Source organism: Martes martes, assembly GCF_963455335.1.
Source record: "Martes martes genome assembly, chromosome: 7".
NCBI classification, from domain to species: Eukaryota; Metazoa; Chordata; class Mammalia; order Carnivora; family Mustelidae; genus Martes; species Martes martes.
Genome location: NC_137894.1, coordinates 61955075 through 61971713, shown reverse-complemented (window position 1 = coordinate 61971713; position 16639 = coordinate 61955075). Strand labels below are relative to the sequence as shown.

Here is a 16639-nt window from a genome sequence, read left to right as displayed (position 1 = left end):
GAGATTATGAGAATAGGTTTGAGAGCCCAGAAATAAACCCACCTGTCTGTGGTTAGCTGTTTTCAACCAGAATATGAAGGGCATTCACTAGGAAAAGAATAGTCTTTTTCTCAAATGGCACCAGAACAACTAGATAGCCACATGCAAAAGAATGAGTCTGGATGGGGAGCCTGGGTGGCTCAGTGGGTTAAAGCCTCTGCCTTCGGCTCAGGTCATGATCCCAGAGTCCTGGGATCGAGCCCCGCATTGGGCTCTCTGCTCAGCAGGGAGTCTGCTTCCCTTCCTCTCTCTCTTTGCCTGCCTCTCTGCCTACTTGTGATTTCTGGCTGTCAAATAAATAAATAAAATCTTTAAAAAAAAAAAAAAAAAAGAATGAGTCTGGATACCTAGCTCATATCATACATGAAAATTAGCTCAAAATGGATCAAAAACCTAAATGTGAGAACTAAAACTATAAAACTCTTAGAAGAAAACATAGAGGTAAATCTTTATTACCTCATATTTGGCAATCATGGATTGATAGACATGATAGCAAAAGTCTGAGTAATAAAAGAAAAAATAGATAATTGGACTTCACCAAAGGACACTGTCAAGAAAATGAAAAGCCTATAGAATGGGAGAATTATGTTTGCAAATCATATTATCTAATAAGGGACTCATATCTAGAACTTAAAAAGAGCTCTTAAAACTCCATAATAAAAAGACAACCCAGTTTTTAAAACCTGCAAATAGTCATTTCTTCATGAATAGTCATTTCTTCAAAGAGTATATATACATAGATACACACACACGCAGCTAGTAAGCACATGAAAAGATGCTTAGCATTATTACTCACTAAGGAAATGCAAACCAAAATCATGACATTCTTTTTCATACCCACTAATGGCTATAATCAAAAAGGCAAATAGTAACGAGTGTTAGAATATGACAAAGTTGGAGCCCTCATACACTTTGGTAGAAATGTAGAATAGTGCAGCCACTTTGGAAAATAATCTAGCAGTTCTTTAAATGATTAAATGTAGAGTTAACATACACTCCAGCAACTCTACTTCTAGGTATATCCTCAAAATAATTGAAAACAACTCAAGCAAATATTTAGAGATAAATGTTCATGGTAACATTATTCATAATAGTATTATCAGAGAAGAATATATTACTCATAATAAAAGTAGAAACAACTCAATGTCCATCAACTGATTAATGAATAAACAAATGTGAGTAAATTGGTACAGTGCATTATTTGGCTATAAAAGGAAAGTAATGAAACATGCTTCAGTTTGGAGGAACCCTGAAAACATTATGCTAAGTGAAGGAAGCCAATTATAAAAGATCACATTATATGACTACATTTAAATGAAACGTCTGGAATAGGCACATTTAAAGGGACAGAAAATGGGGTAGTGGTTCTTTAGGTCTAGGGGCATGGAGTCATTGGGTGGCAGAGGAAGAAATCACTAAGGAGTGTTTTTGTTTTTGTTTTTTTGAGGTGATGAAACTGGTCTAAAACTGATGTGGTGATAGTTACAAATATGTATAAATAAACTAAAACCATTAAATAGTATATTTTGAGTGAGTTGTATAGTATGTGAATTATATCTTAAGCTATTTAAAAAATTGAAGTACCTAGAGCTTCACTTATGAAATATATATATATATATTTTTAATATTGATTTGAGAAAGAGATTGCACGGGTTCATGTCCAGTAAGGGATAGAGGGAGAGGGACAGAAAATCTTAAGCAGACTCCCCATGGAGCATGGAGCCTTTCACAGGGCTCCATCTCACGACCCATGATGTCATTCATGATCTGAGCTGAAATCATGAGTGGGATGCTTAATTGACTGAGCCACCTGGCCCCACTTACGAAATACTCTTGATAAAAATGTTTAGCCTGAACTTAGTAAAACCTTGAGGTTTAACTTAAACTTCAGAAAATACAGGAGAGACATGAACACGATAAAGAAGACCACAAGGAAGATAAGGATAAAATGTAGGACATTTCAAGGTAAATCTAGAATGTAGGAGTTTTTATAGGAAATATGGCCTGTTTTCTGTCATGAAGAACAAAAGGCTGGAAGTGGAGATGGGAGATTCATTTAGATGTAAATGACCTAGACATAATAACCAAATGCTAGATATTTTGGGAAGAATTAGGAAAACTGAATATGACCAAGACATTAGAGGATATTTAAAAATTATTAATGTTACTAGATATAATAATGGTATCATAAGTATGTAAGAAAATTCTTTTTTTAGAAATGCATGTTAAGTATCTATGTTTAGAATATGACCAATACCTTAAAATACTGGAAAAAAATATATGGAGAAATAACAATTATTGAATTTAGGTAAAAGTGTCTTTATTATACTGATCTTCCTGTTTTCCACATTTAAAAAATTTTACTGGTTGGGGCGCCTGGGTGGCTCAGTGGGTTAAAGCCTCTGCCTTCGGCTCAGGTCATGGTCCCAGGGTCCTGGGATTGAGCCCCGCATCGGGCTCTCTGCTCAGCAGGGAGCCTGCTTCCTTCTCTCTCTCTGCCTGTCTCTCTGCTTACTTGTGATCTCTGTCTGTCAAATAAATAAATAAAATCTTTAAAAAAAAATTTTACTGGTTAAAAATAAAAACCAGTCAACTTAATACCAAATAAATAACAAAAATATAGAAACTGTCCTTAAGCAAAAAGGGGGGAAAGATAAAGTTTCCAGATTTGTTAGGTAAAGCCAACATTATATTGATCTCATATCTGACAAAATGGAGAATGTACAGATCAGTTTTATTAATCATTGTTATGCTGAAATACTAAATAAAACATTAGTGAGTGAAATCAAGTCTTTTAAAACAATCATGTAACACTATCATGCTTACCTTCCTGGAATGAACTCTCCTTGGAATTCACTTGTGAAACCATTAATCCTGGCGCTTTCTGGAGAAGTAGCCTCTTTTTAAAAATCATGATACCTGGAAAACCCAAGAATGTTAACTGAAAAATGGAAACTAGAGTAGAGTTTAGTCAAGTTACTGGTTACAGAACTCATATTAAAAACCGTTAGTTTTTCTGTTTAATGTATTCAACAAATATTACTTTAATACCCTTACAGGCAATAATATCTTTTAGAAAATGTAATGGAAGGGGCGCCTGAGTGGTACAGTTGGCTAAGCATCCAAGTCTTGGTTTAGGCTTGGGTTGTGATCTCAGGGTGTTAAGATCGAGCCCCATGTTGGGCTCTGTGCTCAGTGTGAAATCTGCTTCAGATTCTCTTACCCTCTCTCTCTGCCCCTCCTGCTTATGTTCGTTCCCTCTCTCTCTCTCTCCCTCTCTAAAATAAAGAGATCTTGGGGGGGAAAAAAGGAAAATGTAATGGAAGAGGGATGCTTGGCTGGCTCATTCAGTGGAGCAGATGACTTTTGATTGGGGTTGTGAGTTCAAGCCCCATGTTAGGTACAGAGATTTTTTTTTTTACTGTAATGGAAGAGAAGATCTCATTCACTATAGCATGAGAAAAAAATATAATAACTTGGAAAAAATAAATCTGCCAGCTCTGTTTTAAGAAACTTGAAAAGTGTACTCTAATAGGCATGAAAGAAAAAAATAATCAAGAGATACACTTCATTCTTGGATTGGAAGATTCAATACTACAAAAAAAATCAATATTAAAATTTTTTCTAGAGTTAATCCACAAAATCACTATATTCCCAACCAGAATAACAGCCAAATATTCTTTTGGAACTTGACAAAGTTATCAGAAGTTCTTCTGGAAAAATAATCTGTGAGAATTGTCAGGGAAAGCTGAAATAAAGAATTACGAGTGTGAGTAGGTGTAACAGATTTAAATGTATTAAAGAGCTCTAGTAATCCAAATACTGCGATTCTTGCTACAGGAGTAGACAGCAAAGAATGGAACAGAAAAGAGAATCTAAATCCAAATTGGTAGTAAAGATAGCACTTAAGGTTGGTGGTGGTACGTAACGGGCTACCCATTTGAGGGAAAAAAATATAAAGCTTGATCAGATAAATTCCAGAAATATCAATGATTTTTAAAAGCTTTTTTTTTTTAAAGAAAAGGAATTATAAACTTGTTAGGAAATATGAGTGAATTTTTAAAAATAATCTTGAAGTAGGTTGGGCCTTTCTAACATTTTTTTTAAACTCCAGAAGCCATAAAAAGGAAAAAATTGATAAATGTGCTTCTGCAAAAATTAACTTCTTTATAGCAAAAACTTTTTATGAGATTAAATGACAGACTGGAAGAAACATTGCAGTGTGTTATGGAAGATAATTATCTGTCATTAAGAAACCCTTGGTAATCTGTATATTTGTGCTATATGACCACTCGTGTGTAATATACTCTTATTTTACAAAACTCAGAATGGAAAGAATTGGAATTATATTTGGGGAAGTAAAATGTTGTCTTCTCTTGAGTAGGAGCATTAGAGCACAACAGTATGGGCTCTAGAACAGGTGTCCTCAGTTTGCTTTATAACCCCATTGATAGCTCTGTGATCTTGGCAGAGTTATTCACTGTTTCTTCCTTTCAGTTTATCTCTAAACTGGAGATAATACCATCTGCCTCACAGGGCTGTGAGGATTAAATGAGACAATACATGCAAAGTGCTTAGCCCTAGAATATGCCTGGCATGTTCTAAGGGCCCAGTAAATGTTAGCTGTCATCATTAGTATTAGTATTACAGCTCCCACTACTTTTCCCATTACCTTTCTTATTTAATACTAGTAATGTTTTAGAATTAACTGGTATGTTTTAGAATTAACAGAGATCTTCCACACGAATTATATCAATTTATCCTCATTACTACTTTGTGAGGTAGATATAGTAGCTCCATTTTATAGAAGTAGAAACAGAGACTCAGTAAAGTTAAGTGACTTGTTCAGGTTTGCATTATTTAGTCAGTGGCAAAGTTGGACCTAAAATTCAGATCTTTAGATTCTGAGTTCTAGGATGTTTTTTAAAATCTTGAACTTAGATGTAATTTCAAATTTATGAAAAGCTGCAAAAATCAAAATAGTACAAAGAATATTCACATGCTTGGGATGCCTTTGTGGCTCAGTAGGTTAAGTGTCTGCCTTCGGCTTACGTCATAATCCTGGGGTCCTGAGATCAGGTCCCACGTTGGGCTCCCTGCTCAGTGGGGAGTCTAATTCTCCTTCTGCTTCTCCCCCCACCCCCCGCTTGTGCTCCCTCTCCCTCTCTCTCTTTGACAAGTAAATAAATAAAATCTTAAAAAACTAAAAAAAAAAAAGAATATTCATATACTTTTTACCCTTTCACCACTGTTAGCCTTTCCCCCATTTACTTTATTATTCAGCATTCATTTTTTAGATTGCTGCTTCTCTCTCACTCATTTTACTTGTCCTAATCTCAGACGGCCATTCCTTCATTTGACAAATATTTACCAAGTGTCTATTACTTGATTAAATATTTCCAAATGTCCATTACCTAGAATACTGTTTAAACCTTTCAAATTTATTCTCATTTTTTTGTTTAATGAATGCTTTTAATTCTGATTATTTCACTTTCCTCCTCTAATATTTTTGAAAGGGTACTCAAATATTTTGGCACATAGAGAATAATTTGTGGCTTGGTTTTTATAACCTCTTCATTCCATAACTAGTCACTCTGCAAAAACTGTCTTTGTGTTTTAAGTACCTGAAGAATCCCTGGGAGTTAAGTTGACTCATTGAGTTTACAAAGCTTGCTTTACTTCCATCTGCCTCGTGGATTTCCAGTCCCTTTGGTGTTTCCTGAATCATAATGGCCTCAGAACACTGAATTTAGTACTGAACTAAGCTGATCCTGGATTTAGAATTAGAGTCAAAAGGTGATTGGTCATTCAGGCTTATCCTAAAAGTAAATCTGGATATTTGGAACTGACTGATTATCTGGAGGTAAGGGAGGGACACCTGCATATAACTAATCAATTCACTCAACACAAACAGTCCTGTGTACATAGCATTTTGTTTCATCTCTGCTTTGATGAATGTGAAAGCCATACTGTACCAGGTGCATGGCATTGTGCCAGTCATAGTGGGGATTTACCAAGTGTAATCCCATCTGGCTGGTACTAATCAGCCAATCATCCAGCTTTCGGCAATGTCTTTAAAAGCAAGGCCTCTTTCCGGTATATATAAAAGCGGTTTCTCTCTAGTCCTGTAGTACATTTCTGGGTTAATTATTAAGTTCTTTTTAATTTTTTTTTCTATTTAGATTATAGCCCTTTTGTTTCCTTTCACTGACCTTATTTTTTAAGCTTTAGATGCTTTGCTTAAAAGTTTCTTATATACTTACCAGATCTCTTCTAAAGAACTTACCTCTGATTGATACGGTATGGAAGTAATGAGTTGATTCTTTTAACGCTTCACCTCAAACTATTTTTTTGAAGAATTCAAAAGGATATATTGAGCTAAAAAAAAAATATATATATATATATATATACACACACACACACACACGCACACACGAATGAAATAGGAATGTAGTGGACCAGTGTTGGTCTTAGTACTTTGGCACTCTTTGTATCTCTCTCTAGTAAATGCTTCGGAACAAAATCTCCAGAGAGAAGGTGATATGTTGAAGAGAAGGTAAAAATTGAAATCATAAAGCATTGGGGAGTGAGAAAGAATAGGTGCAAAAGAGAATTGCATAGGTTAAGGGTTTGGTGAACACAGAATGAAATACAGTTCATTAGAATGGTCTGCAGCAGGTAGGTTAAAATTTAACATTAAAATCTTATATTAAATTACTACTGGATTTTTTTTTTTGTCTTCAAGACCTCCTTTGTTTTTTTTTCCTGTTTAGTCTTTTGTTTAAACAGCTTATTGAGACATAACTTGCATGCCATAATAAAAAATTCTCCCACTTGAAGTGTACAATTCAGCACTTTTTGGTATATTCACAGAGTTGTTTATCCATCACCTCAATTATAGAACATTTTCATTACCCCCCCAAAAAATCCTGTATCCATCAGCAGTCACTCTCCATTTCTTATAAACTCCCCAGCCTTAGGCAATCACTATTTTACTTTCTGTCCCTATACATGTGTCTACTGTGGACATTTTATATAAATGGAATCATATAGTATGTGGTCTTTTAAGAATGGCTTTTTTCACCAGCATAATGTTTTCAGGGTTCATCCATGTTGGACTGTGTACTTTTTGGTACAAGTAATACTGTGTTTTTACGGCCGAGTAATAGTCTATTGGCTAAATATTCACATTTTATTTATCCATTCATCAGTTGATAGACATTGGGGTTGTTTCCGCTTTTTGGCTATTATAAATAATGCAGCTATGAATATTTGTGTATATGGTTTTGTTTCAGACGTGTTTTCATTTATTTTGGATAGATATGTAGGAGTGAAATTTCTGGGTTGTATAACTATGCTAAATATTTTGAGCATCTGTCAGACTGTTTTCCACATTGGCTGCACCATTGTATATTTCCATGAGCAATATATAAAGGTTCAAATTTCTCTACATCCTGGTCAGCACTTGTTTTTATATGTCTTTTTTATTATAGTAACTGTAGCAGGTGTGAAGAAGTATCTCATTGTTTTGATTTGTATCAAAATCAAAAGCATTTGAATGCATTTTTTTTAGTTGAATGGTTTCAACAAGCCTTTTGTTAAGGAGGTAGTGGTCTGTAATAAAGAGAACACTGTTTCTTGTGGGAGCCAAAGACTCGGGTTTCTGCTATTTATAGGCTCTTTTACCTTGGGTGGGTTCCTTATCCTTAAAATGTCACTAATTCTCAGGCACCTGGGTGGCTCAGTCAGTTAAGCATCTGCCTTCAGCTCAGGTCATGATCCCAGGGTCCTGGGATTGAGCCCGAATAGGGCTCCCTGCTCAGCAGGGAGTCAGCTTCGCCTTCTTCCTCTGTCCCTCCCCCTTGCTTGTTCTCTTTCTTTCTCTTTCTCTCATGCTCTCTCTCTCGCAAATAAATAAATAAAATCTTTTTAAAAAATGTCACTAATTCTCTCCCCTTCTTATGGAGTGGGCATGAGGAACAGTTAAAATAATAAGAAAAGTTTTTTGTAAGCTCTAAGGGATAACCAAATGTTCTCTGATAGTACCATAATTAGGCTACTCAGGAAGGCAGAGAACATTTTTAAGGGAGAGCATCACTAAAAAGGGAACTCTGTGTTTCTGTCTCCTTTCCATTCTATCTATAGCACCAACTTGGCCACAAGGAATTAAGCTAAACTGTTGTGAATAGCAACCTCTTGAGCTCAACTTGAATTTGTTCCTGAAGGGTGGTGTAATGAAGTCATTAAAATAATTAAAAATTAGTAACCTTTTTCTCATCCATTTATTTGTATACAATGTTGGTAGTTATGTTTTTTTCTATACTTTCTTACAGAATTTACGTTGTCCATTGAATGAAGAGGTAATTGCCCAAGCCCGGAAAATATTCCCTTCAGTGATAAAATACATTGTAGAAATGACTATATGGGAAGAGGAAAAAGAACTGCCTCCTGAACTCCAGATAAGGTGGGGACAGTTTTCAAAAAGGAGAAGTTTTAGCAAAGGTTATTCATATTGCAAAATAAATGTTGGAAAAATGTTTATGTTGTACTGGTTTTAATTTATCAGGATTATGAAAATTTTGTAGAGAATTATCTTTTGAGAATACTTTCAAAGTGTCCATTTATGTGAGATGCTCTGAGTAGGCCATTAAACAGAAGGTAAGCCAAAAGAAGACCCTAAACTGGAGCTTCTGACTTTTAAGAAAGAAGAGTTTGGTTTTTTTGTTTTCTTTTGTTTTGGGGTTTGTTTGTTTGTTTGTTTGTTTTTGGTCAGAAAACAGCCAGGTATTTTCACATTTTATTAGCTGTGGTACAGCCCTAGAGCTGCCTCATTCCCACCCCTCCCCATCCCCCACCACAGGGTCCGGCCTTCCAGGAAGCCCCTGCCTTGGCTGCCTGAGCCCACTGGAACTCCTGCTGCAGCTGAGCCAGGTCTCCCTCTGTTGCTCTGACTAGTAAGGTCCTGGAGCTGGGACTCATATCATTGAATTTCAGCTGTGATATAGTCCAGCCTCTTCCCCTGCTGTGCCCCAAGCCTCTCCCAGCTCCTGTTTGACCAGCAGAAGACCCAGAAATTTAAAGACCATGTTGGACCTATCTAGCCGGGCCAGCTCCTCCTTCATGATACTACTTTCTGCGCCTCAAGCTTCTGCTGCCCTGACTTGGATTTAGTCAAGTCCTTCTGTAGCTGCTGATATTTCACTCCTTTTCCCTGTAGCATAGCTTCTTCTGGATTAGCTCAGCCATGGTGGGGAGAAAGATCTTTCTTTCATTATTTGGGCTGGAGGTCTTGTTCTGAATGATTTGTAAGGACCTGGTAGCTACCCATCCCAATAGAGAGGTAAATTGCCCTATTTGTTCCTGTTCTGGACCAGCCTCCAGATTCCCTGAGAGATTTGTGATGGGAATAAGGAGATAGCCATTTTCCAAGTGCTTTGATATCTATGATTATTTCCCTACTAGTTGTGGAGATTTAACATTTTAAAACTAAAACCCAACTGTTTCTAACAGCCACAAGTCTTTCTGTGACAGTATTTGCTCTTAACTTATAAATGTACAAGAGAATTCCAGATCTGATATGATGATACAGTTTGGGCCTTTTGGGAATTTTTCTGTCTCTGTAACACTAGGAATTTCACAAAATTGCATCACAAATTTAAATACTGCTATTCTTTGAGTTTACAGGTTTTTTTGTTTTAGGAGGAGAGAGCATTAAAAATTTTAGCTTATAAAGACATGAAATGTATTATTTTGACTCTTGGTGGGCAATAAACTGGTTGGGGAAATAAAGGTCATCAGAGATTGCATCCACAAATGCTTTAATTTCAGATATGTGATAATGTCAGTTGAACTCTTTAAGAAATTTTGTGTTGGTAAACATGATACTAGCAATCTGCCTGCCTGAAAAGGGAGAGTTGCTTGAGTTTGAGTGTATATATAGCAGCATCAGACTTCAGATTCATAGATCTGAATATGGCCTTCTAACTGCTTATTGGCATTGTGACCATAGAGAGGTTTTTTTGTTTTTTGGTGTTTTGTTTTGTTTTGTTTTATAGATTTTATTTATTTATTTGACACAGAGAGAGAGATCACAAGTAGGCAGAGAGGCAGGCAGAGAGAAAGGGGAAAGCAGACTCCACACCAAGCAGAGAGCCCGACGCGGGGATCGATCCCAGGACCCTGAGATCACAACCTGAGCCGAAGGCAGAGGCTTAACCCACTGAGCCATCCAGGCGCCCCTGTGTTTTGTTTTTTATTTTTTTTTATAAGCTCTGCCCTCAATGTAGGTCATGAACTCTTGACCCCTAGATCAATAGCCAGATGCTCTACCAACTGAGCCAGCCAGGCACCCCTGTTTCCTGAGCTTTCAGAGGCCTGAAAAAATCTGCTTCTTAGAGTTATGAGATGGATTGAGTATATTATAAAAGCATATTGTAAACTGTTTAAAACTGATAGTAACATCTGACATTTGTGTAGTCCATGACAACTGTTTTCACATTTCTTATGAGATCCTCATACCACTCTTTAATGTAGATATTATGCTCTTTTTCAAGATGGAAGAGGCATGGTCATCGCAGCAAGATTAAAAACTTAAGTAGCCGAAGGTCCTTCAGTCACATGATAGTGCTAGCACTTTCAATCTATACACCTTTTTTTGTTAAACTTTAGTGTTCTTTAAAACCAATATCACTTTAAGTAAGTAGAAAGTAAAAGCAAAAATAAACTCAATAAAAACTAAGTGTTAATAAAATCTTACCATTTATCATTGCCTACCTGAAGGTCCTGAGCCCAGGGCTATCTCCCTTTGTGCAGTAAGAGATTAGCAAGAATTAAGAGTAGTGTTAAAAACATATTGCCAGGGACTCCTGGGTGGCTCAGTTGGTTAAGCATCTGCCTTCAGTTCAGGTTATGATCCCAGAGTCCTGGGATAGAGTCCCACATTGGGCTCTCTGCTCAGCGGCGAGCCTGCTTCTTTCTCTGTCTGACATTCTCCCTGCTTTTGCTCTCTCCCTCCCTCTTTCTGACAAATAAACAAATAAAATCTTTTAAAAAAACACGTATTGCCACTAAAGTAATAATTTACATTGAGAGGTAATAAAAAGATGAAATGGTAATACTTTTATCAGGGTTTTTAAAGTTTCATGACACTGTAACACTTACAATAACTTCCTTTATCAGTATTGCTGTGGTACTTTCTCATACGTAAGAAACTACATGGTGGTGCTTTGGTACAGATATTACATATTGTTTTTGTCTATTTTTCACATTTTTCTTTATTTGTTTTAGTATCTGAGTATCCATCTTTTTTTTTTTAAACAGGGAGAAAAATGAGAGATACTACTGTGTCCTTTTCAATGATGAACACCATTCGTATGACCATGTCATATACAGTCTACAAAGAGCTCTTGACTGTGAACTCGCAGAAGCCCAGTTGCACACCACTGCCATAGACAAAGAGGTTTGTGGGCTTCGTTTGAATTCTTGTGCTCCCTTACATCAGCTTCCTGGGAGTCAGGTGTTGACTGAGCCCTTGCCAAGGGCTCTTTAGTAATACAAACAATGTGTTAGGAACAATCATACTCTTCTTTTATTCCTTATATCCTAGGTCAATTGGTTAAACTTGATTTTTCTGTATATTGTAATTGTAGATAAACTATTAGCTTTCTTCTTTTATTCTAAATAATTAGAAAGTTACTGACTATATTTGGTGAAAAGTAGTTAAGAATGTCAGCTTTAGTCAGTTTATATAGTTATTTATTTAAATAGTATTCTGTAATTATTGAGTGTATAAATAAATGCATCAATTTTGACATTTTTAACATTATTTGTTACAGCTACTTTTAGTATAATACTGATTCTGTGGTTTAGCTTTTTAAAAAATATCTGTCCAAAGCAAACTGTGTTCCTCAGGTATATAGAGACAATATTAACTTAATCCTTGTCCTTGAGAGGAGTGTAATACAGTGGAAGAAGCAGCATGGCATTAGTAATCAGCGTAGTGGTCCTAGGGCTTGAGGAATCAATATCCTGGTCATACCTGTCATCCACTGGTGGATGCTAAGTGTGTTGTGGAACACATGTTGTGGAACTTGTAAATTTCATTCATGGCAAGTATTTACTTACTTTTTAAAAAGATTTTATTTATTTGACAGAGAGAGAGGGTGAAAGAGCACAAGCAAGGAGAGCGGCAGTCAGAGGGACAGAGAGAAGCAGTTTCCCCCGAGCAGAGAGCCTGACACGGGGCTCAATCCCAGAACCCTGGGATCATGACCTGAGTCGAAGGCAGATACTTAACCGACTGAAAGACCCAGACACCTGCATGAAAACTATTTAAAACATGTACCAGGAGTTTAGTAAAAACATAAATTATTATTATTGGATATAAATAGAGTACACAATAGCAAATGAAGGACTGACATTCTTACCAAGCAGGAAATCCAGCATCCTCAAGTATATTTTCTTTTTCTTTTTTTTTTTTTTTTTTTAAAGATTTTACTTATTTGACAGAGAGAGATCACAAGTAGGCAGAGAGGCAGGCAGAGAGAGTGAGAGGGAAGCAGGCTCCCTGCCTAGCAGAGAGCCCGACGCGGGACTCGATCCCAGGATCCTAAGATCATGACCTGAGCCGAAGGCAGCGGCTTAAACCACTGAGCCACCCAGGCGCCCCCTTCAAGTATATTTTCTACTAGCAGTATCAAAAGTTCTGAAGCTGGGGCGCCTGGGTGGCTCAGTGGGTTAAAGCCTCTGCCTTCGGCTCAGGTCATGATCCCAGGGTCCTGGGATCGAGCCCCATATGAGGCTTTCCGCTCAGCCGAGAGCCTACTTCCTCCTCTCTTTCTCTGCCTGCCTCTCTGCCTACTTGTGATTTCTGTCTGTCAAATAAATAAATAAATAAATAAAAATCTTTTTAAAAAAATGTTCTGAAGCTTCATAAAGGTGTTGAACATTTATTTTTATCTTCCAGGTATTGCCCATCTTAGGACTTTGAGGCAGTTGCCGAATGATTAAAAGCTCAGTAGGCCTTTGGACTACATATTACTTATTGATTGGAATTGTCAGTCTATTTAATTCTCATGTTTGTTTATAATTAGGGTCGTCGAGCTGTCAAAGTAGGTGCTTTTGCTGCTTGCCAGGAAGCAAAGGAAGATATAAAGGTAATTTTCTAAATTTGGGATGAAAGAGAATTAAAAGAGGAATTCACGTTATAAGAGCCAAAGTAGAACAATTACATTGTTGAAGTGGTTTGGCATCCTATGTAAAGGTAGGATTGGTTCAGTCTCATAAAGGTAGGATTGGTCCATTTAGACCCAGAGATTTGAAGCTGTAAGTGTTACATAAGATTTTTTTGAAGAATAGATTATCTAGTTAAAAAAATTTTAAAACTAGTGTTTTGTTTTTAATATTCCTTTCACTTATAGAGCCACTCAGAAAATGTCTCTCAACATCCACTTCATGTAGAAGTATTACACTCTGAGGTTATGGCTCATCAGAAATTTGCTTTGCGTCTTGGCTCCTGGATGAACAAAATTATGAGCTATTCAAGTAAGCATATTGCCTGTTTTTCTTATTTCTCATAAAATACTGGTTTTTGAAATAGCCACGAATTTGAAAATGTCATTGAGTATAAAACAAATTTCTTTTTCATTTTTGGTTTATACATTTTGATTAATTTTCAGAATTGCATCTCAAATGCTGCAAATAATATTTTATCGGCTTGTGATTCTTTGATATTGACAAAATTATTCTTGATATCAAACTGGGAAGATTGTTAGTTTTTTCACATGTTATTGTAGGAAACATACTTTTGGGAGGAATATTGTGAGAATAAAAATTATCTGAGTTCTTTTGTTTGTAGGTGACTTTAGACAGATCTTTTGCCAAGCATGCCTTAGAGAAGAACCTGGCTCTGAGAATCCCTGTCTTATAAGCAGGTTAATGCTTTGGGATGCAAAGCTTTATAAAGGTAGGTAGATCTTTGCAATGATGCTTGACGTGAAGCATGACCTTAAAGTGGAGCTAAAATCTTTTTTGTTTATTAAAACAGTGATCTTGATTGATGAGCTACTATACTTTAAGAAAAAGCTGACCAATCAGTATGTATTCTTCTGTGTTAAAACCCAGGGCTACTATCTTTTAATTATAGTGTCTTTTTGTTTAGTCAGGACCAGTAAAAAGAGTATGTATATATTCTTGTAGTAGTGCCATTATTAAAGGTATGTTAATTTTTATTTTAAAAATCCAAATGCAGGGACGCCTAGGTGGCTCAGTCATTAAACATTTGCCTTCAGCTCAGGTCGTGATCCCAGAGTCCTGGGATCGAGCCCCACATTGGGCTCCCTGCTCAGTGGTGATGTTTCTCCCTCTCCCTCTGCCTCCTGCTCTGCCTACTTGTACTCTGTATCTCTGTGTCAAATAAATAAAAAAATTTTAAAAACTTTAAAAATCCCAATGCAATGTGCTATGGTGAATGCTGTGAAGTGTGTAAACCTGGCAATTCACAGACCTGTACCCCTGGGGCTAATAATACATTATATGTTTATAAAAAATTTATTTAAAAAAATCCAAGTGCAGAACAAAAAGCGAAAGATGAGAAAAAAGCTAAAGTAAATGGAAAAGGGAAGACACAGAGTAAGAGTAATTTTGAGTAAAATAGAGTAAAAAGGAATGGAGAAAGCTTGGATAATGTAGAGTGAAGTAAAGCAAAGTAGAAGGGCAGAAACAGAGGGAAAAGGCATATATGTATTTTAAATTCTTGCTATTAATTATTAATGGATTAAATGCTACTCATATTTGAGTCCTTGAGGTCTATTAATATGTGAAATATTTTTATAATATTCTAACACTTCTAATAGCTGGAATTTTTTTATTTGCCTTTGTGTTACTCTTCCACTTCCCCCCAAAATGATCTGTAGGTGCCCGTAAGATTCTTCACGAATTGATCTTCAGTAGTTTTTTTATGGAGATGGAGTACAAAAAATTCTTTGCTATGGAATTTGTGAAGGTAATTACTCTTTATAAATAGATATCAATAATAGAAAAAGAAGACCATTTTGGAAATGAAGCTGTAGAAACAAAGACAATTATGAATCAAGAATTTAACTTTGTGGTTTATTTTTTTGTCAAAAGCCCATTTATTTTCACATTTGGGAGTATGGAAGCAGTAGTCTCAGAGCAGAGATAGGTGGAAAATGATATGTTACTTGCCTGGACAGAGTAATAGGAAGTTATCACATTCACACATGCATTTATTCTTCCTAATCATTTGTTTTATAACAAATAAAATAATAACAAGTAGAAGTGACTAGTTGAAAGGCATAGCAAGGAAAGGAACAGGTATGCATGCTAAAGGAAGGCAGAAATTAGATGAGCAAGAATTATACTTAACTGAGGCTAAAATGTAAAGAGACAACATACAGCCTTTTAATATTGTTTTACTGATCTGTTGTCTATCTCTTATATTTTTATATATATGTATTTTGCAAGGGGCGGGATCTATCTCTCAAGTTAGATTGCAAGGTAATACATAACAAGGGCTTTTTGAATCTTTCACTTTGCCTTGTACAGAGGTATCCAAGGGGTGCCTGGCTGGTTCAGTCAGTAGACCATGTGACTCTTGATATCAGGGATGTGAGTTCAAGCCCCACGTTGGTTGTGGAGACTATTTAAGAAAAAAAATTTTTTTATGTGTGTGTGTGTATATATATATATTTATATATATAAAAAATAAAAGAAGACATTAAAAAGGTATCCAGTAAATAATTGTTGGTTTCCTCTGATTTTGAGTTACAGACAATTCTATAAAAAATAAAACTGGTCAGAGGTACGGTCCAGGATGGAATTGGAAGCAGAGAATGAAATAATGGTACTATGGGACAAGATACCTGCACTCTCTGGATTTTACAAGTAGAGTGTTAAAAGTAACACGTTTAGTTTCTTGAAAGATAGTAACAGCTCAAGCTATTTAACTCTATTTTTCTAAAATTCTTAGGATATTGGATCGTATCTGTGATCTGAAATGAGTATTTTTTTTCTTCTACAAAAGTACTTCTCCCTACTTAAATTGGATTTTTTTTTAATATCATGATTACTACTTTGTAGGAATTCTAGTGGATAAAATTAAATATGTAGGTCAAGGATCTAACACTGTGCTTGATACATGACTGGATGTATTATTATTTTTGTTTCCCACTATATCAGGTTGATTTTCAGCTGGTATAGTTAAGCTGAACCAGTATATTTAACCAGCTGCACCAGTATAGTTAAGAAGTTATTTGCAGCCAGCATCCATTCTGTGTAAGGTTGGATTGAATCCAATTGGTTGGTTTTCTGGGTCCTATCAGTTTTTAGGTACTTCGAATATTGCCTCTGCCCTATACCACTGCAATAGAATCTGCTAAAGATTGTCCCAGATTCTGTTTAGAGAAAGGATATATGGCACTACCACAGTCCGCTATGACTCTTAGATGTGTGTGTGGTTTTTTTGGTCTTTTTATAGTTTTCACTTATAACTCTGCTAGATTGGGTAGCTGAGTTCATATTTGGTCTTGTGTTTGTTATTCTCTAATATATTTTTGTTCACCATACTGTCTTCTCTTTAGAA

At 36.0% G+C, this 16639-nt stretch overlaps 1 protein-coding gene and 1 pseudogene across 2 annotated transcripts in view; one reads left to right on the top strand and one right to left on the bottom strand.

Moving 5' to 3' along the window:
• Window positions 1–16639, top strand: part of UBR1 (ubiquitin protein ligase E3 component n-recognin 1) — a 135669-nt gene that overhangs the window by 33911 nt on the left and 85119 nt on the right. Inside the window, exons 5-10 of the mRNA XM_080809584.1 lie at window positions 8373–8503; window positions 11359–11497; window positions 13131–13193; window positions 13458–13581; window positions 13895–14002; window positions 14952–15040. Coding sequence (XP_080665710.1) covers window positions 8373–8503; window positions 11359–11497; window positions 13131–13193; window positions 13458–13581; window positions 13895–14002; window positions 14952–15040 — 654 coding nt within the window. The remainder of the gene's footprint in view (window positions 1–8372; window positions 8504–11358; window positions 11498–13130; window positions 13194–13457; window positions 13582–13894; window positions 14003–14951; window positions 15041–16639) is intronic.
• LOC308346041 (prefoldin subunit 6-like) lies at window positions 8857–9285 on the bottom strand (annotated as a pseudogene). The gene has a single exon. The product of its transcript is annotated as a prefoldin subunit 6-like (transcript).